Here is a 22,094-nt window from a genome sequence, read left to right as displayed (position 1 = left end):
TTCTAAGTGAGCTGCATTTTGCAGAGGACATAAAAAGAGGACAGAGCCTCAGGGGATTGCTTTTGTGCAAGAAGGTGCCCCTTCGTGCGCAAAAACAATCCTGCCTACTACACAGGCACCCTTGCAACACGACGCAGGGGTGCCAGCTTGGCGCTAGGCAGCCAAGAGTACGCCAGCATTAGGAAAGGACAGGAATGCGGCATATATTGGTAAATATACAGCGCATTCACGCCCTTTCTCTATCTATCACGTAGCACAGCAAGGTGGCTTGCTGCATTGTGCTGAGTGAAAGAATAATAAATCTGCCCCAAAGTGTTTATGTCTGTCATACACGCTCCAATCTACTCCTCCAAGAAGTACCTCCTTGTCCTTAATTCTTGGAGGGGGAGATTAGAGCATGCAACAGGCTTCAACATTTTATTTTCAGCAGTTTTACATAGCACAAACAAAAACAGAGTTCAGAACCCTATGTTTGTTCGCGCTAAGTTATTAAACTGCCAAAAATTAAATGCTGATTGTCTGTCACCATACATACCAATAGACCTGAATCAGGCAGACTGCGTCTGGTACAATGTCAGTGGGGAAAATACATTCTCCCGACAATTCTTTTAAAAATCTTCCAATTGCATGCTCTAAAATGTTGGCATGTATGTTCATGTGCGACACTGCGTGCTCTTCTGCTTACAGACGTTTACTGATTATGTCACGTGTTATCTGCCACTACAACTCCCTAAAATACGTGCAAAGTCCACAATTGCTAACTTTTAAACTAAAGCGCACCAGTCTCCAGTATTCAATAGAACTCTATTCAAATCGGCCCACTGGGCTCGGAGTTTTAATCTTTCCTTCTTCTCACACATTGAATCAATACCTATTCAGTTGTTGGTAATCTTGTACGGTTTAAGCTCTCTGTGATGGTCGGTTCTAAGTAGGTTTGCCATAATTTCAAGACAAAAACACAGGCCATTTGTAGTTGTTTTAAAAGTCTGCAAAGACTGGGAACTGACACTAAATACAACTTTAAACTAAATTGTATGTACTCATTAGTAACATAACTTTCCTACCTTAGTTTACTTTAAGTATTAGTCAGGGATCGTTAATGAGGCTGTGGAACACATTTAAAGTGCTTTCCGCTTCTATTTGCTGTTTGAAGTATGCACAGATATGGGTTAAAAATATCACCTTTAGGTGATTTTTGCTTATTTTTGTACCAGTCGGGAAATTAAAATACCGGTGGTACCGGTTGAAAACCATCCAGGTGGCAACCCTAGTTGTAAGCTCTCAGACATGGCCTTTAGGATGTTATAAAAAAGAATTTAAAAAAAAGAAAAGAAAAGAAAAAACAACAATGTGCTTTTAGGGTCCCACACAATACAAAAAGAAATAAAAAAACTCGGTATATTTTTTGGGGCTCATGGAACTTGCTCGGGTGCCGGGATACGCCCTACACATGCTATCTACAATATTTTGCTACTCATGAGATTGCATCCTATTGCCGACCAATGGAGCGGAAATTAATTCAACAGCTGACTTTGCTCGCCATTGTCACTGCAGTGCTACCAGGATGTGTGAAAAAGGGCTGTTTTTTAAGTATTGACCTGATACATGGCCACCTTACAGGCAGTTCTGACTGTACTTTTATTTATTTTAAAGGTTTTTTTATTGCTTGTCTTCACTCTAAAGTATATAAGCACTGTACAAGTAAAAAAAAGTTACTCGTGTGATCATAATAATCATAAGACTTCAGTGAATAAGGCAAACACACAGAATAAACAAGCTAATGTCATTTTGGGAGGTTATGTATTAGGAAGATATAATCTTACGAGGTGAGATTCTACAGATGGACCAGTTCGTGGGGTCAACTTGAGTTCAATAAGAGAGTTTCAGAAAGTGGTAACAGCCCTTAGCATGTGAGTTTCTAGATCAAAGACATTCAAGTGTGAACTTGTTTTTAATAAATAGAAAACAACATTTATTTAAATGTGTTTAAGTTAGCATAACTAGGCTGCAAATTTAAATTACAAGACTTCGGCCTGCTTGCAGAGATTTTCATTTTAAAGTTGCTAAAGAAAATGTGGCTTTTAAAATTGCATGAAGAAGTTTCCCAAGTTCAAATTTCTCATCTGTGTTTTCCTTTTCCGAAAAAAGACGAAATGGGATTCAATTTATAGTGCTATTTTCTTGTACTGAATAAAATGAATTTACTTCTGTGTCTTATTAGGAAACCATGTTGGGAGGTTCTCATATGTTGAAATAATAAAGGGCTTTTACCTAGGCCTGCTGAATGCTTTATTTCATTTGTAAATGTACTACTGTTGAGTGTCCCCCAAAAGTTACTTCTTTATGTATCATGTTTTTATGAAAAGCCATTGGTTGTTTCATTACTGCTTCATTTCACAGACTGTCGAGTGTGTGGTTTTTCCCCTTACTAAAACCTATAAAATGTGCCCTATTTAGGATGTGTGCCAGACTTTTTGCTTACTTTCTTCAAGGCAGACTCCACATTAGCCTGCTTGCAAATTAATAATTAGACTTTCCCCACCTTTCATAATGAGCACTTTTCCAAGTTGGACTGTTTTCCGATTTGCACTTAGATCTTTGCATCTTTTCTAAGGGCCAGACTTCATATCGATCCTCTTACTGACTTCTATTTAGACTCTCCCTTGACCTACACACTGAATAGATCTATGGCAATTCTTTGCTGAACTAAATTTTGATTCTGGTTAATTTCCTTGTGTTTTGACCTCTCGCAATTGGCTTTATGTTTATGCATTATTTGCTGCGGATTTGAATCTGGCTAATCAAATACTGTTTGGCTTTTGTATTGATTCTTAAGTTTTGGATAAACCGTAATGGTTTTGACTTAGAATTTTGTCCTGTGAGGCTTTCCTTTATTTGCCTAAGGCCCCCGTACTTTGGGACTCATGTGGCCTCAATCCTACGCATCAGTCCTTTACATTTATTAGTGAAAAGCCCTAACAGCAGACTCTAGATTGCCATCAAAGATTTTAAGTATATGTAGAATGGCTGCTGACAGTTGGGGTGGCGGCGCACACGCACACCTCAGGCAGTTGGTAGTGGGTGTCTGAGAATATCTTTTGATATCAATATATAGCCTACTTATGAGCCAAAAGTAATCGGATACTTAGGATCTCAGGGCTCTCACCCACATAACCTATGCGACCTGCTTCTTAATGGAGTTCTTCATCCAGGATGAGAATGCATCTGGGTGGGCTTGACCTCTCGCAGCCCTCTCGTGCTTCCCAGCAGGGATGCCCAAAAAAAAAAGAATGGATGTTAAGAATCCAATTAGCCTCATACGTAGGCTAGATCTGTACTGCTATCAATTTGTATTCAATTTGAGATGATATAGAGGACTTCAACTCTTCTGCCTCCCCCGTTATGCAGTGTGTTTTAGGATAGACATGTTAAGAGAGACCGCTATCAGGCACATACTTCACTATGGCTCTAAGCATTTTAGAGTGCTTTCTCTCTGGTTATCAGTGAGAGCACCAAAAGGCACTTCTCTCCTCCGGCAAAAGCAGTGCTATGAGCCAGCATGCTTTCGAGAACGATCCTGAACTATCCAAGGAAGACGAGGAGAGCTAACTAGAGCTGGCACAGGCAGGACTGTGATGACGGGTCTGGTGTAAATGCAGGAAACCTGAGCACTTAATCTCCAAGGGGAGATGCGTTCTAGGTTAAGGGATTCACCCCAGCCCCACAGGTCTTCGCAGAGAGGATTAGAACAGAAGATAAACATGCCTTAATTCTCAGTCGGTAGGGCACCTCTCAGGTTCTTCACTTGAATTCTTAAAGTGAAGCGAGTGTTCAGTTTGTGGTACACTGAGGTGATGCATTCTACAGTTCATTTTTAACACTAGTATCATACAATCTACCATACCTGTAGGTTTGTAATGAAGTAGCTCTCTGGTTATCTGGTTATCAAGAGCTGCTGTCATTGGAACCTATGAATATCTACAGATTGTGATTAGAGCTCACTCAGCCTCAACACAAAAATGAATGCAGGAATTACCATGAACATTTCCAGAAGTTATGCCACCACAGTAGCATGGTACAGAGGATAGACTATGGGTATCATTGATACATTATCCTTTGCAGATATATGCATTAGTATTTAAATAGCACAAACTTAGCTAGTAAGCAACAGAGCGCCGTCCATAACATAGTTGGAGGGTGGGGTTGGGAGATGATATACAAGATTGTGTACATCAAGTGGGGATTGCAAAAATACATTCGATACATTTAGGCATAAGGAGATTACATGATTTGCCCAGAATCACACAATCTTGAGCCAAGCTCTGTGGCCAGGATTAACATAGGTTCCAAGGACAGCAGCTCTTGATAACCAGAGAGCTACTTTATTACAAACCTAAAGGAACAGTAGATTGTATGATGCTAGTGTTAAAAGTGAACTGTAGAATGCATCACCTCAGTGTACCACAAACCAGCGCAATACAGGATGTATTGCCTCTCTTTTGCAACAGCTGGTAATCATAACCATGACGGCTGTATGACAAATTCAAGGAAGTGACCTTTGATATCACTTAACAAAGATGGAACATTAGTCATCTAAGCAGCAGAGGCTGAGGTTATTATTTCTAGATTGGTGTCTAAGAGAGGCGGAGGATATTGTGTGTGTGAAAGGGCCTGACTGTCACTTCCGGAAGGAAAAGCATCATAGCGTAAGCACACGAATACGTGTACCCGCCCCCCAATAGTGGAAAGAAAGAATGTGTTCACTGAAGAGGAATGCCAGCAGAGACTAATATCTTATGTTCATGGACACGCGCTCAATGGTAACAGGAGGAAATTATGCACCAGCCACTTTCCACTAGGTGCTAATTTAAATTTAAGTAGAAAAAATGCTGCCACACCTTTGTATGCAACTATTGTGCTTAGAACACAACCGTTTGTCTCAGTTTTGCTCTGATCCTGCACTTCCACGTCCTTAATGACATTTCTAAGGAATCCTCAAAATTTGTGCTTTAGTGGATTTCTTTTTTTTTCTTTCCATGACGTGCCCATCTTAATAAAATTCTGTGTGCATCAGAGTTTCCCACCATGACCCTACTGGCCTGGAGGCTAATACAAATACAAAACATTCTGAAAACTGAGCAGCTGTGGAGAGAAACAGAATGCATTAATGATATTTGGCTAGACGCTGAATCAGCTTCACACCGCTGAAGACCAAGTTGAAGATAGATGGGATAGGATAGGATTCAGGTTTATCATAATAACTATGTGAGGACACCGCTGCTGGTTTAGCACAGCAGATCAGTGGATCGCAATTGAGTATCCCTGGCAAAAGCTCTTAAAAAGCAGAGTCGCTGTAATCCTAAACCGAGGACTCGTGGCAAGATATCAGTATCTGAATACTGTAGCTGTTACAGGCCAGACTCAAGGTGCACAATATGAACTTTAATCATAACAAGCACCCCAGACGCAAACATCATACAAGTTAAACATGGAAACTTAAGATGTCTGCATGATAATTTTACAGTGAAAACTAGTCTAAATTGCAGATTTATTACACATTTCACAGGAAATGCTCGGATGATTTACAATCCAATTACTGCCTTAATGGGTAACACAGCGTTCCCTTAAAAACATCACTAATTCTAGAAAATGGTCTTGAAATAATCCCAAAGCAACATTTTTCGATCGTTCAGGGTGAGATTTGCTAGCTTTCTTAAGACACTCATAACAATTCACTGGGAATCATAATACCATATGGGATTTAAGTAGAGGGAAGAGCAAAAGTTGATCACAAAAATTTACTATAGGAATAAGCTAGAAGTTGACTGTGGAGATGCTTCCAGGTCTCCAAGCAACAGCGCTGCTTGTTTTCTTTCTACAACCAATTTAGAGGAGGAGGAGGAGGAGGGGACATGGACTTGGAGAATTACACGCAAGAAAGATACATCAGATGGGTTGCCTCAGCAGTGTTAGAATCCAAGGAAGGACCCATCCTGATTGGGAGTAATGTCACCCCTAAAGAGTACAGAAAGCATGGTTTGAGGCACACAAATGGCAACCTACTCCTGAGGCATGTGTCAGGGCAAGCCACCTGGGCAGAGGCTATCACCATGAGTGAACAGAGAATTGCAAAAATTAAGGTGAATAGATCTAAAGACAAAACATTCCAGAATGTTGTTGCCTGAAGAGCAATGCATTTACCTCCCCTATAGGCATCTATACTGTGCTACGAATATTCAGTTACCAGACAGATGAGGTATTGGAGTAAGAGAGCAGAAGATTTTGAGTGTTAGGAAGGTCATTTTAAACATGATGTAACTGCAGATGGATGGATAGTGTGTTTGCCAGAACTGGTTAATGACATTTCTGAGACTGCAAGTAAGGTGGACAGTAGCCTTATGAACTACATACAGCTGTTTTGGAGATTTCGATGGAAGACGGCTACAAAGAGATGCAACAATATAGAAGAAGTCGAAAGCTCTGCTCACGGCAAGGCTTTTCTATTGTTTGAGACGATAGAAGTACTTTTCTTACTATTTAATTGAAAGAAAAAGCAAGTAAGATCAAATGGCAATGGGGTGGAAAAGTTAAAAAAAAGCAATTTCAAAAACAAAATTAACCCCATGTGTTGTGTGTTGGAAGCCGGAAGAGAGCATTAACCGAAGGAGGTTCTGATGAGAGAGGATATGAAATTAGAGCAATGTGTTTCTTCCCCAAAATAATCTGTCTTATGCATTTCTAGCGCATCATGTAACGAACTAGGTCCTTAAAGGTCACAGTCCTTAATGTAACTGATCAGATGAACAAGGGAATGGAAGATGCTCAAAATATGCAGCTATACAAGTGACACTTCGAAGAGGATTTTGAGGATTATAGAAAACAATGCAGCCGTATAAACTTTGTTTAAGAGGAGGGGAATGCACTTTGGAAGAATCCACAAGTAAGTTACCTAGGTACGAGTGCGAAAGCGCGTTTTCAATTCTAGGTGAGAGACAACCAATGGGCATTAAGTTGCCACAGACCTCTGAAGTCACCGTCTCCAGAAAACTAAAATGGATTACGTGTCAAATATTGTAGGAAGATCGGTAATGACCAGTAAGTATCTCACACAGTCCCGACCAGAGAGAAAGGCAGCTGCAGTGTTATATCAGTTGCAAAATTCAGTCTGATTTATAAAAGAAAAAGGAAGGAAAAGAAAGAGGAAAGAAAGTTCTTAATGGCGTTGAAATACTATTGGAACTGCTGAACTTCATTCTCATCCCTGAGTCTGGCAATCAGCAGAACACAGACTGACTGGCATACTACTGTTCAAAATGTGTGATTCTAAGGCAAGTTTTTAGAATGTCTAGTCTGCGGCAATCTCGGTGCACGTTTTAAGTAAACTGGACTGAGTTCAGATTGACTATCTAGGACTTACTGTTTAGCCTTAAAACTCAAATGAGACAGCAATCTGCAGGATCATTCTAAGCACATCAGGATAGCTCATGCTTATGACAACACAGATACTACGGAAATGATGAACATTTCTACTCTCTCCCTAATTTTCTTCAGCCTCCACAATCTCTCCATTTCCTCCAGTCGTCTGAATCTTTTCTATCAAACAGGTAAGGGTTTTTCATGTTAATGGTATCCAGTTGTGCTTGCTTAGGAAGCTGGGTGTAAACAGTTAAAATTCAATCATTTTTCACTGAAAATATTTTGCCGATACACTTTCCATTTACCTAATTATAGCAAACATGGAGTTGAAGTTTTTACACTCCCTGCAGTGCAATGCGATCTTGATGAAATGCTTAATGATCTTCATCCTTTTCAGCTGGTTTGTCTCTTTCAGAATCTCGGAGGCCACCCAAAAAGTTTCTTGGTTGATGACTTCTTCGAATTCCTTCAGGTTAGTGCAGCTGGTTTTGGATTTGAGTTTGAAGAGTTCGTCAATGTACTCGGTGGGCTCAATGTTGCGGAAGAGCTCAAAATTCCTCATAGAAAGTTGTGTTGCCACTTCCACCGTGTTGAGTTGCAGCAAAGAGAGGTGGCTTTCCCTCAGCAGCTCCTGAGCATCTTCATCCGAGCACAGAGTCTCTGTCTCCATGTTGTTTTTCAGGTAGTACCTGGATGAGGGGATACAATTAAAGTTTGTAAATCAAACCCCATACTGCAAAGGCCTTTGGCAATGTAAATGGGCATAAACAAATGAGGACTTAAGAGCAGGATGGAGGCATGGCTGTAATACAAACATTTGCTATAGGTAGCATGCAAACATTTTATATAGCTGTGCTTGTATAAAGTGTGAATTATTTGTGTTTAAAGAAATAGAACACATGAAAAGTTCTTCGATCAGTTGTAGCCCATTACAGTGTTGGAGTTCACACTTCAAATACATGAATACTGTTTAGTTTCCACAAGACAGACTAAACATGCTTCCCCTAGAACATAAAACAATACAGAACGAATATAAGCATTATTTTAAGTCTTAATATAAATATTTCATGTCAGTCGTACTCCCAAAGCAGATTCGGTCCCAACCTCAAGTCAAATAGAATAAGCAGAGAGGACAAAAACTGCAAAAACATCTTTCAATTAAGTTTCCCCCTCAGGCAGCCTTACCTGCCGCTCAACTGTATCCTGTCAGCGAGTTTGGACAGCTGATCTGGAAGCCTTCGTTGCTTGATCACACCTTCCGGAGTGACAGACACTTCACACAGCGAGTATGCATCGGGGGTGGCGGTCACAGCAAACTCCCTGATTGCCTGCACGACGACCTCCTTTGCCGTTGTGTCTTTGCTGATCATGATGTAGCGGCTTTGCTGGTCAGCCTTGAATACCCTCAGCACCTGGTCAGGTAAGTCTGAAGTAGCAGGAAAAAAAGAGAATTAAATATGTGCAAGAGACTTATATAGTACATTAAAATAAGCACGTTAAGTACAACAGAGAGTGGCGAATGTCACTTGAAAGCTATATCTGGCACAGATGTCACGCGGTAGTGATTCTCTTGTTACCTGCAGTCAACAAGGCAGAATAATGAGAGAAACACTATCAAGCCATCCTAACCCTTCAGGAGATTAATGAGACTTCCTCAGAATCCTCCCTATTGGACTACGTGTATACTATTTCATAAATTCTAATTTTTTTTAAGTTCAAGAAAAGTTTATTTGATATTGATAAGAGAGAAAACCAGGTGTCAAAACAAAATACAATGCGATATCAAATTAAAGAGTTTGAGCAGAATAATACAATCATACAAATGCAAGCATTAGAATAAAAGAAAGGAATCTGGGTACAAGACGAGAGAGAGGGAGAAGGCAAAGAGAAGCATGTTAAGCAAAAAATATGAAAAGCATGAGAACATTGGAAAGCATTAAAACAAAATGGTACAATGAAGGATAAGTGGAATGTATCGAGCGATTAAGGAGGTTTGGGAACTTCCTGTTGTGGAGGTGGGGGGTGAAACAAGCGTTTACTACATGAGTCCAAATAGAGTGTAACGGGAGTCCATAAGTCCATGCGTTTAGTAGCCATACATGCCGGGAAAACATGAGCAGTATCGAGTCTATGGTTATGGCACACATTAAACCACCACGCCTTGAAGGAAATTTTGGAGAAGTCTTTCCAGTTGGCCGTTATTTGTTGGAAGGCAGCGGCAAGTAATAGGTCAACAATCTGAGGTTTTAGATCAACGTCATCCCAGCAAGGGGAGAGGCTACCCAGAAAAACATGTGTGTGGGAAAAAGGGATAGAAGTGCGGAAAATTAAATTAATTTGAGCCCAGACCTGTAGCCAAAAATTACAAACAGGAGTGCATAAAAATAACATATGAAATAAATTAGCTTGTGGTGACGAACAAGACCAGCATGTATGGGGAGTATTGGGGAAGCGTTTGTGAAGGTCAGAGGGTGTAAAGAGGAGTCTATTGTAAATTCTAATTTTTAACTAAAAGAAGACAGTTGCAACGTATCCATGGCAGGTGGGTGATGTCAAAGTGAGAAATTAGATTCAGATGTAGCCTGATGTTCCAATAGCTGACCAAAAACAATTGTGGACTACATCACAGTGTTACATGAAAGGGATGTAAATGTAGTTTATTTTTTAAAGGTATAAACTATCAAAACGCTATTATTTCAATGAATTCCCTTGCATTATTTTGACTTTGTAGAGTTTCTAGACTAGCATAACTACCGGATGATTTAAAACACGGGTCAACAAACTTTCGTGTAATAAGAGCTACTTATGTTTAACAAAAATCATTGCAAGCTACTGTTACTATTGTGTTGTAATAGTGATAACATCAGACAAGATTACATTAGTGACCACCATGTCCAAGATTAACAGCAATGATCACCTTGGTGCATCAGGAGGGCACATGATTTATCGCTCAAAAATCACCCATAAATATATTTAGGAAATTCAGCCATTTTTCTCCAAACATCAGCTTAGGAGTTCAGAAAATTCCCCCCTTTTTCTCTTGCAATACACTGTGTTCTCATATAAAGGCAAATGCAAAATGTTTCAATTTGGAAGGCTGAGATGCACACAGGAGAGCTACTGACAGGTAGCCAGAGAGCTACCAATACCGCAAGAGATAGTCAGAGAAGCCTGATCTAAAAAGTAGCGGCCACAAACTGTCTTTGATCAGTGTATCTGAATTCACATGTAACACAACACTCAGGTGATTAGGATGACATTGGTAGTGAATTCTGCAAACCTTTATACCATTATTTGAAAGCTTAATAAGAAATAAACACCAATAACACAAAGATATACAAAGCGGCCTCAAGAGTTTCTATTTAAAAAGTGCCCCCAGAGAGTGCAATTTTTCTACAGTCCATTAGTTTGAGAACCATGGGTTCAATCAGCGCAAATCCATCAACAGTTTTGAGCCACACACTAAGAGCCAGTGCTTTTGACCGACAAATTCTAGAGGAATAAGACATATGTGCATCATGCACAATGGCGGTACACCATCATGACGTCTTAAATCCACACATTTGAAAATCAGTATATGCCCCCACCATTGCAACCTAAGAACTAGCCCAGCATAACCTTACTCCCACCGGAACCACAGAGGCATAAGTGGGAACAAGGGAAGAGATGGTGAGTGGCAACCACATCTTCACATGCTGAGCAAGACAACTGGACTAATCAATTGCACAGGCAGAAGCAATATCTATGGTATATATTTCAGACACTTTCCATCCACCATACAGACTGGGGCTAATTTATGTTAGTAATACCGGTCAGTAGTTGAAGTGACTCTTGAGTAACTATCACCAGTCTACAAACATGTCTTCAGTTGCTTAACCCAGTCTCAATAAAAAACCTTCCTGGAGCTTCCCCTACACTTGACCAGCACTGCATTAAGTTAACATGTCAGAAAAGTATTTGTATTTCTAGATTAGCCATTCTTTTATGAAACTCCCTGCCAACTTGTTTATTTTCATGCGATGAACACGCTTGGTTTATCAAAAACAGCCTAACAATAGGTTCGTGATGTAAAATGAAATGTCTTAAAATCCAAAAATATTTTTCCTAACTGGCAATGTACTCCAAAAATGTATGCACCAAAAACAGCGTGACCAGGGAAGCTTAGAAGGGCTCACTCTGTTTAGGTCTGATGCATGCATCTCCTCCCACCATGTTTCAATGAAGTGAATGTCTTCATAAACCTGTCATATTACGTTTATGCAGAGTGGCAGAACATCTGAGGCTTGGAAGAAGAGAGGTCTGCTGCACAAGTCCTGCCAGCTCAATTCTTGTGTCATTCATCCCTGTTAGGCTTTCTCTGGGTCCATATATAGTCTTAGCGTGAATATTTTGTGGGCTGCAACATCGGTCTTTTGTTCTTGACATTTTCCGTTGTTGTAAAAACGGTCTCCTCGGAGGCATTTATGATGTATTCATACAAGAGATGTGATTCTCAGATTCAATTATTCTGCTGCTCAGGACTTCAAACACCGAGACAATCCTTGGCACATTCACATTATGTTTAAATCCAAGCCGCCGTCTAGTCAAAAAAAGGTAATTTCAACATCAAAGTGAAGCATATGACACCTTCCCAGTTGATGCGCACACGTGTATTTTAGAGAAGATCACTCTTTTAGCAGGCTGACTTTTTAAAATTGCATAATGCTCAAGCACAATTGGGCATAAGCACCAGCTTAACAAGAGAAATAGTTTTTTTTTTCTACGTCAGGTCAATTAACACAAAGCTGTACCGATATGTCGGTGGAAAACAAGATAAGCAAGTATAAAGCTACTGTTACTGTATTTGTTGTTCGTCATCAAAGGGATGCTGCATTCTGTAATTGTCCGAGATTGTCATATGTTAAAGACTGTCTGCAAACTATACATGAATATCTGGCAACCCTTGGACTACTGAAACATTATTACACTGTCAATGGGTGGCCATGTATATCCACATGAGTGTGTCGAGTGACTGCAAACCATAGCCTCAACTAGATCAGGTTATGATCATCACATAAAGGAGGAACCAATCCATGAGCCAAAGGCTCTGGGAATAGAGTACTCCGGGTGGTAATGGCTCTTGTAACAGAAAACGTTCTTCTGATTGCACATTGATTCACTGTCCATGAGTAAGAAAATGTTCTGCACGCAATCTTTAAAGCTGAAGACCCGTTTAGGTCCTAGAAGTGAAAACGTAATTTTAAAGGGCTAGCTAATTTTTGCATGCCAAGGCATCGCCATGATTGTGGCCTACACACAAGAAAGGAGGTATTATTCTAACATGTTCTTTTGAGAAATTGTGAAAATCGGAGTCTGGGCAGTAAGCCACAACATATCACAATCTGCATTCCATCACATCTCATACAGGTGAAACTCGGATAGAGTTCCCTACAAGAGCCAACATCAATGCAAACTAACTCAGACTTCAACGAAATTATCAACACAGGGAAAATACCACAATCCTGGAGAGGATCACTTATATCGCCCGTGTTCAAAAAGGGTAATTGGCAATTACCGGAGAATTACCGTCTGATCACCCTGCAAGATACGGACGCCAAGCTATTCGCAGGTCTCTTATTATCAATTCTGACAGATTGGGTTAAGGAAAAATCAATACTACCCCCTAACCAAACCGGCTTCATTAAGGGCTTAGGTACCACAACCAACCTGTTAATTTGATCAGTTCTAATGGATAAGACACGTTTTAATAAACAGTCCCTTTACTTTTGTTTTGTCGATTTCAGATCGGCCTTCGATTTAGTAAATAGGCCCCTGCTATGGAAAAAACTCGAGGGCTACGGAATCCCAGGCTCACTACTGACTCTCATTAAGTTACTATACTCTGATAATTGGGTCAAGGTGAGGATAGGGGATGGCCGGGTTTTGACAAATAAAATACCGGTGACTCGCGGCCTCAAGCAGGGATGCGTACTTGCACCTTTACTTTTCAATTTATTTGTGGCCGACCTTACCAACACATTAAACGAGGAAAACTCACATCCACCTAGGATAGCCGGAAAACAAATGTCTAACTTGCTATATGCAGACGACGTGGTTTTACTGAGCCACACAAAAGTGGGACTGCAGAGACTGATCGATTGTACACTTAAATAGGCAAAGGATAACCAAATGACAATAAATGAGACAAAAACAAAAATAATGGTTGTGACAGGAAAAAAAGACAAAAGATGAAATGGTTGCTGGGACAAATACATCTAGAGCAAGTGGAGAGCTAGCGATACCTCGGTGTCCTTTTCAATGAGACCGGAAGCTTTGTACCACAAAGGGAAGATATTGCAAGGAAGGCTAATAGCTTGATTGCGGCATTGAGAACCCTACAAAAGAATCTATCTGCACTGTCGAACGGGCCACTGTTAAAAATCATAGCTGCCAAACTACTACCATCCTTAACTTGCGGTGCGGAAGTGCTAAATGGGAAGGATGCTGTGCTCATCAACAATGCTGTAGCAAAAACCTATAAAATATTATTTACCCTACCATGTAACGCCTCACAAGCACAAATAAGGATGGAATTTGGTATGAACAATCAACTATATGCCCGGCAAGGCCAAATACTAAAAGTTTGGAATAGAGTAAAAAATGATCAGGACAATCAATTGTCTATAGCTTTGTGGAGAGAGGTCAAAGACAACCAGAAGCTGCAAGCGTGGAAATACCTAAACAACGCAAAAGAAGAATTTGGAATATCAGCAATCTGGGAAAACACTATAACGCAGGAAAGTTTAAAAAAAACAATCAATAAGCTGGTAACTCACCTATCGCTGCTTAAAGACAAAGCTTTGCTAGCAAAACGTAAGCATTCATGGCGAATTATAAACGGCTACAAAAAAAAACAAGTCCAAGCCTACCTCCATACGGCATGGTCAGCCCAAAGTAAGCGAACATTTATAGGAGCACGCTTTGGTGTATGGCCAGGTTTGTGTCATCTCCCACCCTGGAAACTAAACGAGGGCAATATGTTATGCAGACTTTGCAAGGGGGGAAAAGAAGACATTGTGCACCTGGTATGTTTGTGCCCTGCTATAGCCTCAGAAAGGAGACTAATCCTCAGGAGGTTGCTCAATGTACGAAATATAAGATACTGTAGACAAGCAATAATGGCCTGTCTAAATCCGAATGACCTACCAATGAATGTTGCTTTTGTAAAAATTCTAAATGTGATTGCCAAAGGTCATAAGGAAAATTTCATTTAGTTTTATAATTTTTATTTCCTTTTTAATTATTTTTAAGGACATTTACTATTTCTATGACGTATAAATGTGTATTGATGCTGATACTTTCTCTAAGGTCACATTTTTGTAAGATTTTAATTAATCAAACAAATAAATAAACTTGACTCTGAACTCAGACTTCTAGTGGTCTTCAACAGTTAACACTGACTGAGTTACGCATGTTGCTGTGTACATACAGAATGCATAGTTCAAGAATTCTTAGTCTGCTAGTGGTTCTTCAACAGTTGAGTAGATCCTGGACATCAACTGAGCTCCATACTGTGCAGTGCACATACAGAATATATAGTTCTAGAAAAATCGCAACGATACTTTGACAGCGGACTGCTGTTTCTGCACCTCCCATCAGTTTCAATTGTATCAAGTCCCTTGAGCAACAAGCCCTTGCACCAGCTTTTAGGTGATGCCTCTAAGTCAGACCCTAAGCAAAATAGAGGGTTTGAGCATACGTCAGGTGATGAAGTCCAAGAGGCCAGTATTTAGTTTTTCAAATTATTCTTTATTTTCAAACAGTTAGTTCCAATCGAATAAGTGATTTTACGGTCAGCCAACGTGTTTCGTTCTCATGATGAGAACTTCCTCAGAGCTCAGTAGGCGAGTATCTTTTCTTTGAAGTTAAAGGAAAACATTGAGAATGATGGCACTCCACAGGTATAATGGGTGCAATGTAGCCTAGGTCCAATGTGACCTCTCGTGTCGAGATAGAAAAAGCGATCCTTCAGTCAAGTCGGTTTTCCAGGCTATTCCTCTGGAAACAAATAGGGTATCGCAGGGCCTCAGTCAGCCTCAGTAATATATCTTAGATTCGAGATTCTCCTGCCAGTTCTTGAAATCTAAGGTGAGTCCTTAACTTAACTAGGAGGGTACCAGTTGTCTTTTTTATCTCCTTTGAACTGCATATTTGTTCAAATGTTCAGTTAGGACAAAACTGCATTGAATTCCTACGGACTCTTGCCTGGGCCAGCTAGTCTGGTACCAGTTCTGATACCCCCTGAAAATGACCCAGACAATTATCAACAAGTGTATGACATTCAAATGTAATTCCCGTGTTTGACTGGGCTGTTAGCTACTAGAATGGTCTGCCTATTTCTAATGTTCTACCTACGTTTAATGTCACCTTCATGAATAAGCAGTCTGAATACCTGCCTTTTAGGCTGGGCTGAGCTAAAATCACCAGGTATCCTCTTGTCTAATTATAAAAGCTGCTTTCTGGAGTAAACTTACTCTTCTCTCCAACACAAACTCTCTTTTACGCACACATCCATGGCACACTTCATAATATTTGAGAATTCATTATGGGTAGACTTGTAAGAAACAAAAACGAGAAATATTTTACCATAACGTCTAACCTGCGTGCACTGATTAAAAGGCACTTATAAAGGAGAAAGTGGAACATTTATGAAAATTTGACTTAAGAGATTAGGAGACTCACACTTAAACAGAGCGCATTTTAAATATGCAGGCTAGCAACTGTGCTGCGTACATAATGTTTTCATCTTGCTCCCCTGTCTGCTAAATGGGTTAATTAAATGCTACTGCATTAATAATTAAAATTTCCCCCCACAACTATCTGCGAGTGTTTTATATATTTAGCTTGCCTGCTCGCGATCTGCTAAGTGGTTTGATTAAATGTGGCTGCACTTACTAATTACATTCACCCTCAGAATTGATTGTCCATGTTTCATTCGCAATGAGATTTTTAAACTACTTGACTTCCCAGCCGATGGCCATAATACTCCTAGAACATCAACACAACAATTTAATTGCAACCGCCCCTGCCCCATCCTGGGCACACTGTGCCAGTGAATGCATCAAGGACCACTGTACCAGTAAATTTGTAACTGTAAAGGGTTTGTGCATAAATCATGCAATACTGTCTCGGCGTTTGAAGTACTGGTCTAATGTGCCCAAAATTTATTGCATTGTAATTGTGCTCCCATCTCTAAATTACCATAGAATAACCAGCCTCTGGCAGATTTACTGTGTAGTAATATGGCTTGGCCATGCTTGAAATCCGGACTTCATATTTACATATGCTGTAATCACAATTTATGAGTGCACATCATCTTGCATGGTTACTGGCCCATAAAACACAACTTTTTTTCCTCCGATTCAGTGCAATAACCATGTCCCCGCAAAAGTACAGGGAATAACATTAATCTGTCTTTCTCAAACATGTCATATAGTAAATCAATCATGCACAGAGCTACTATTCAGTTTATCGACTGTGCCTACATTCAGCCAATTAAAAAAACAGTCAAACACTGATCCTGACCTGAACGTTCCTACTGTTTCTCTAACTGTTATAATGGCAAAACTCGCCTCCCCCTTTAGAAGAGGTGCGGAGAGCCATCGTAGACACTAGGCCTGGGCGGTAGATTCCATTCCGCTTGCGGAATTTGCAGAATTTGGGTAATTTCGCGTTCCGCAGAAAACGTGAAATTGCCCAAAATTCTGTGTTCCGCAAGTACGCGAAATTTATTGCTTGTTTGCGTTCTCAAAACACGTGTTCGCAAGATATTTCCCCCGAGCACGCAAACAGCAATTGCGAAGAGGAAAAACGCATTGCGAACAAGCAATTCCGGGTGTTCGTGGAATTTCTGCGTGTTCGCGGAGATTTTTTTACTGTTTTGCAGAGATTTGCGTAACACGATTACGCAAATTCCGCCCATCCCCGTAGACACCTAGAAAGTACAGATCAGATTCAGAATCCTAAACAGAAGTAGCTGGCCTGACTCTCCAGGTAACTTTTCTAAACCATCCAAGAGAATTGCGCTGTTTAATAAGCTCTGAGAATATACATGGATTCCAGCAGGAGTTTAGCCCCAATCACAAGCAGACATGCAACCTTGTTTGGTGGCAATTTATCTCCCATTGCTATGATACTGAAGGGGATCCCATTCATGAGGGGGATCCTTTCTATGTTGCCTAGAGACAACAGCTGTTGCTTTCAAATGACATGACAATATTGAGATGATTTGCATGGCATCATTCAAGGTTGTTCTAAGTGCATTCCCTTTAGAATGCTTAATTTACCAACATCTGAACACGAACTGCCAAGTGTAAAGAATCGAGCAGCATTAACTGGCACTGCTCAGTCCTTCATACTCAGCAGTGTTTCTAGATGAGAGACACTATTTATTAAAACAAATTACTCGGTGTCTGCGAGCCTATGTCATATTACTAAGACTCCTCTTCCATCCTAGATCTATGGCCTGGGTTATTGGTCTAAAGGTCCTTATCTATAGAAGCAGCATCCTAGCCTCCCATTCCCAGATTGAATAAATATATATATATATATATATATATATATATATACACATATATAAAATTCCTGACGACCTGAGGGAAGTCGTCACCACAGCCAGCACTTTAGTGTATACATTTGGACTAGTTGTGAGACTAAAGAGTAGCACCGTTAATTGTTAGGAACATTACCCCTCTGTTAAGCAGAGGTAATACCTTATTACTGGTAGGCTCAAGTAGGTGGAAAGAGGCATCCTCGAGATCCCAGGGCACCATCCAAGCGCATACATTCAGGGCCAGGAGGACTGGATTCAGGGAAACCTGTACTGACAAAAGGTTCAGGAGCTTAAGGACCAAAATGGGTCTCATATTCCCATCCTTGAGCATAAAATAAAGCTATTACAACGCTGTGCTCCTCTCCTCCATGGGCTCCCCTTCTACTGTCCCTTTATGCAATAATGCAAAAGAACCTCCACCTTCAAGATTAAGACTTCAACCGAGGTGCAGTTCTTAAAAGTCAATGACCCAGAGGAGTGGTGAGTTAGAAGGAGGGCACAACACTTGCGGAACAGCTGGAGCTCTCAGTGATCAGTCGTGATGGACTTTCAATTGGTCAATGAGACCTTTTGTTGAAAGACCATCTACTAAAACGTTGAGGAATTCAGTAAACACTGAAGAAGGGCTCTAAACCACATAACTAGTGCATGGCAAAATAGGAACTGATTACAGTGCTTCAGTAATTGGTATACAGTGGCTGGTTTTATCACTTCCTTGTTAGGCAGAGACATTACTGGCATTACATAAGGCAAGTTTTCCAGATCTAGTCTGGTGCCTAGGAACATTCATAAAGTGAGGAATCTGCAGGGAGAAGTTTCCATCAGAAATATCAGACTTACTACAGTTTATAATCTGCTCTTACTCATTACTCAGTAACTGTGGTCTGAAACTAACTGCCTGCATCAAAAACACCACTTCCTTACAGATCACCGAACTTGCTTCCAATGAAGCTGTAGTATCAAAACTGCCACCCTAAAAATCTTAGATGATGTAAAAAAAAATTTGGACGGTGGGAACATTTTTGTTGTCTCATTTCACTTTATCTCTGTGCAGCCTCTTTCCTAACTAACAGATCTCCATTGCTGAATATGAGAAACTTTTCGTCAAGCAGTGCTGCAATGCCATTTGGGGGGTGCCCCAGGACTCGAGCTTATCACTGAGTTGGATAACTGACAACCTTTTGAAGTTCAGCCTACGAAAAATGGAGTTCTTTAAGATTACCCATAACATAAGAACGCCGCCTTCTCATTCAACTGAGTAAAACCCTTATGCTCTTTCCTCTTTCCTATACTGAAACATTTAGGGTATATGTAAACTAAACAATGAAACACACCTAAGCGCAGCAGACAAATCCCACTTTATCTCGTCCCTAGAGTTTGGGAACATCATCGCGAGGGAGCCTGAATTATCACTTTCCACACTCAAGACCACAACCAGATTCTTATTTTCATCAATAATGTTTAGTCGCATCACCTAATCCGGAGAACCTTACATTTGATGCCTATTTAATCAAAAATTGCATTTGAGATTGGCTCCCTAGTGTACAAAGCACTGGATATGATTAAGGCCACCTATTGTGCCAATCTGTTCATGACTTCTTTCAGTAAAAGAGGGCTCATAAGCAGGATTCGGATCTGTTCAAGTTCGGAATCCATCTTACTGAAAATCCATAACATGCTTTATGGAGCTTTCTTCCTGTTGACTTAAAGACCAAGCATTCTCTTCTGTCATTCAGATGACATGTGGTATCTCAATTAGATCTTAATTAGGACGTCTTTTATTGCCGAAACTTACTCTTCATTCCAAAGTCCTAGCTTCTGTGCGAATGAATCTGTTTATTAGAATGGAATATGCCCAATTCTATTGCTAGTCCAGGAGCCCTGTGTAACTGGTAAGCAAATAATTAAATGCTGTACATTACAACCAACATTCAAATTGACTATACTCCAATTACTTAAAAGCAGTTGCACCTACTACCGGCAACCTAATGAAACGTATTCAAATCTTACTTAGTAGAAAAGATGCAACATTCATTTTATTCAACATTTCAAAATTCTAGATAGAACATTTAAAATACATCATACTCTCACAGATTTGATTTTCAACGTCCATGTTGCATCCCCAGAGAAGAATCATTAAAATGGGCAATAGCTGCTGTTCAGATAATAAAAATTGAAGAGGATGATACAAGAGAAAAACGTCTATTGGAGAGGGCTAAAACGCAATATATAGTTTTATTGGAATCCCTTTCCGATTATGAACGAGTTCATGTCCATGAAGTGTATATTAATTAATTACATTGCGAACTTCCGAGTTCCGTTCTATGCAGCTTGTCATTAATTCTGCAACACTGAGGCAGCAAATGTTTGGTCCTGTGGTCCCTATGTTCTTAACAGGTAACATGCACCCTCAGGCATGCATAAAAAGTGCAATACAATGCAGCCGCTGTACTGCACACTGCTCTAGGATGTATATAAGTGAATACATGTCATGTTGTACAGTTCAATATTAATGGCAATTTGACTTAGTTTGAAGTTGAGGTAATGTGAAGCCTTACAAGAAAATGGCATGGGAATGGTATTTGTATTATATGTATTTGTGTGGAAGTAAAGAACTGCAGAATAATATTGGTGAAGGTTAAAAGGTCAGGTGGCAGTTGCATTGTCAAGTCAAACCTAAACATCAATGTAGGTTAATGGATGCCCTCCTCCCATCTATTCTTCTGCCAGAGAAAAATAATATAAATGATCTAGTTTTCTAAGACACTTTAATAGCATTGCAATGTCGCGTGTGCCCCTGAAAGTTGAGCTTAGGCAGCTGGAGAAATGAACAGGATGATCACAGCTGTGTGGAGGGCAAACACTTTTGTGGGAGCACACATCTGCCCAATCAAAACACGTTCTCATGGCTGAGAGCATGTGGGGTTAGTAAAAGCCCCCCTCTTGTCGAGTCTCACATAATTTTCTGGTGGCAGTTGCACTGTCAAGCCAGACCATAACAAGCATTTACAATGCAACGGTTTCGCCTTTGGAAAAGTTTGAGCTATTGGCATTGTAAATGACAAAATTTGTATTTATGTGTTGGTTTTGAAAACAGATAAATAAATGGCATTGTCATTTACATTGCCAATAGCTCTAACTTTTCCAAAGGCGAAACCGTTGCATTGTAAATCTCTGACCCTTTCCCCCCTCCTAACAGAGAATGAGCCGCTCTATGATATTCTATTCATGAACGATGTCTGGAGTCTGAGATTGGGCTAGGGAGGAGGAGGGAGTATTGGGGTGTCGCTAGCATTGAAAAGCTTAAAGGCTGCCGTTTGAGTCCTTTGTGTCCCTGTGGGGGAGGGAGGGGTTATTCTGTGCAGCTTTATGCTAATAGAGGTGGAGGGGGTCAGTCTGAACGCGTGGCTCGTGGCTTCTTCTGTACACACTTTCCAACTTAACTTTACTTAATACGTAAGAGCCCCCTCCCAGCCCACCACCCTTCTAAGAGGCTGATGATGTGGGGGATGGGGCAGCGTGAGGGGAGGATGCAGTGCACTGATTATAAGACTGTCCAACGTCTCGTCACTTCTGGGTGCTGCAGGGAATTGTTCATCTTTAAGGCTCAATTCACAATGTTCCAAGCGTCAATGGAAAATTTAAATTATATGGAATGTTCCTATCAGGAGAGATAATACACTGTCACAGTGAAAACACGGAGAGCGGGAGGGAGGGAGGGGGGACGGGCACACGGAGAGCGGGAGGGGGGAGGGGGGACAGGCTCACGGAGAGCGGGAGGGGCACACGGAGAGCGGGAGGGGGGACGGGCACACGGAGAGCGGGAGGGGGCAGGGGGGATGGGCACACGGAGAGCGGGAGGGGGGACGGGAGGAGGGAGTATTGGGGTGTCGCTAGCAGTGAAAAGCTTAAAGGCTGCCGTTTGAGTCCTTTGTGTCCCTGTGGGGGAGGGAGGGGTTATTCTGTGCAGCTTTATGCTAATAGAGGTGGAGGGGGTCAGTCTGAACGCGTGGCTCGTGGCTTCTTCTGTACACACTTTCCAACTTTACTTAATACGTAAGAGCCCCCTCCCAGCCCACCACCCTTC

General features: G+C 40.8%; 1 protein-coding gene across 1 annotated transcript in view; it reads right to left on the bottom strand.

The window, feature by feature from the left end:
• Positions 1-22,094, bottom strand: part of RAPGEF2 (Rap guanine nucleotide exchange factor 2) — a 197,514-nt gene that overhangs the window by 96,469 nt on the left and 78,951 nt on the right. Inside the window, exons 11-12 of the mRNA XM_078677004.1 lie at positions 8,602-8,842; positions 7,722-8,105 (exon numbers count right to left, since the gene is read on the bottom strand). Of these exons, the coding sequence (XP_078533130.1) occupies positions 7,722-8,105; positions 8,602-8,842 (625 nt within the window). The remainder of the gene's footprint in view (positions 1-7,721; positions 8,106-8,601; positions 8,843-22,094) is intronic.

The sequence above is a fragment of the Lissotriton helveticus genome, chromosome 2_1, assembly GCF_964261635.1.
Source record: "Lissotriton helveticus chromosome 2_1, aLisHel1.1, whole genome shotgun sequence".
NCBI lineage: Eukaryota > Metazoa > Chordata > Amphibia > Caudata > Salamandridae > Lissotriton > Lissotriton helveticus.
This window is presented reverse-complemented; position numbering and strand designations above follow the sequence as displayed.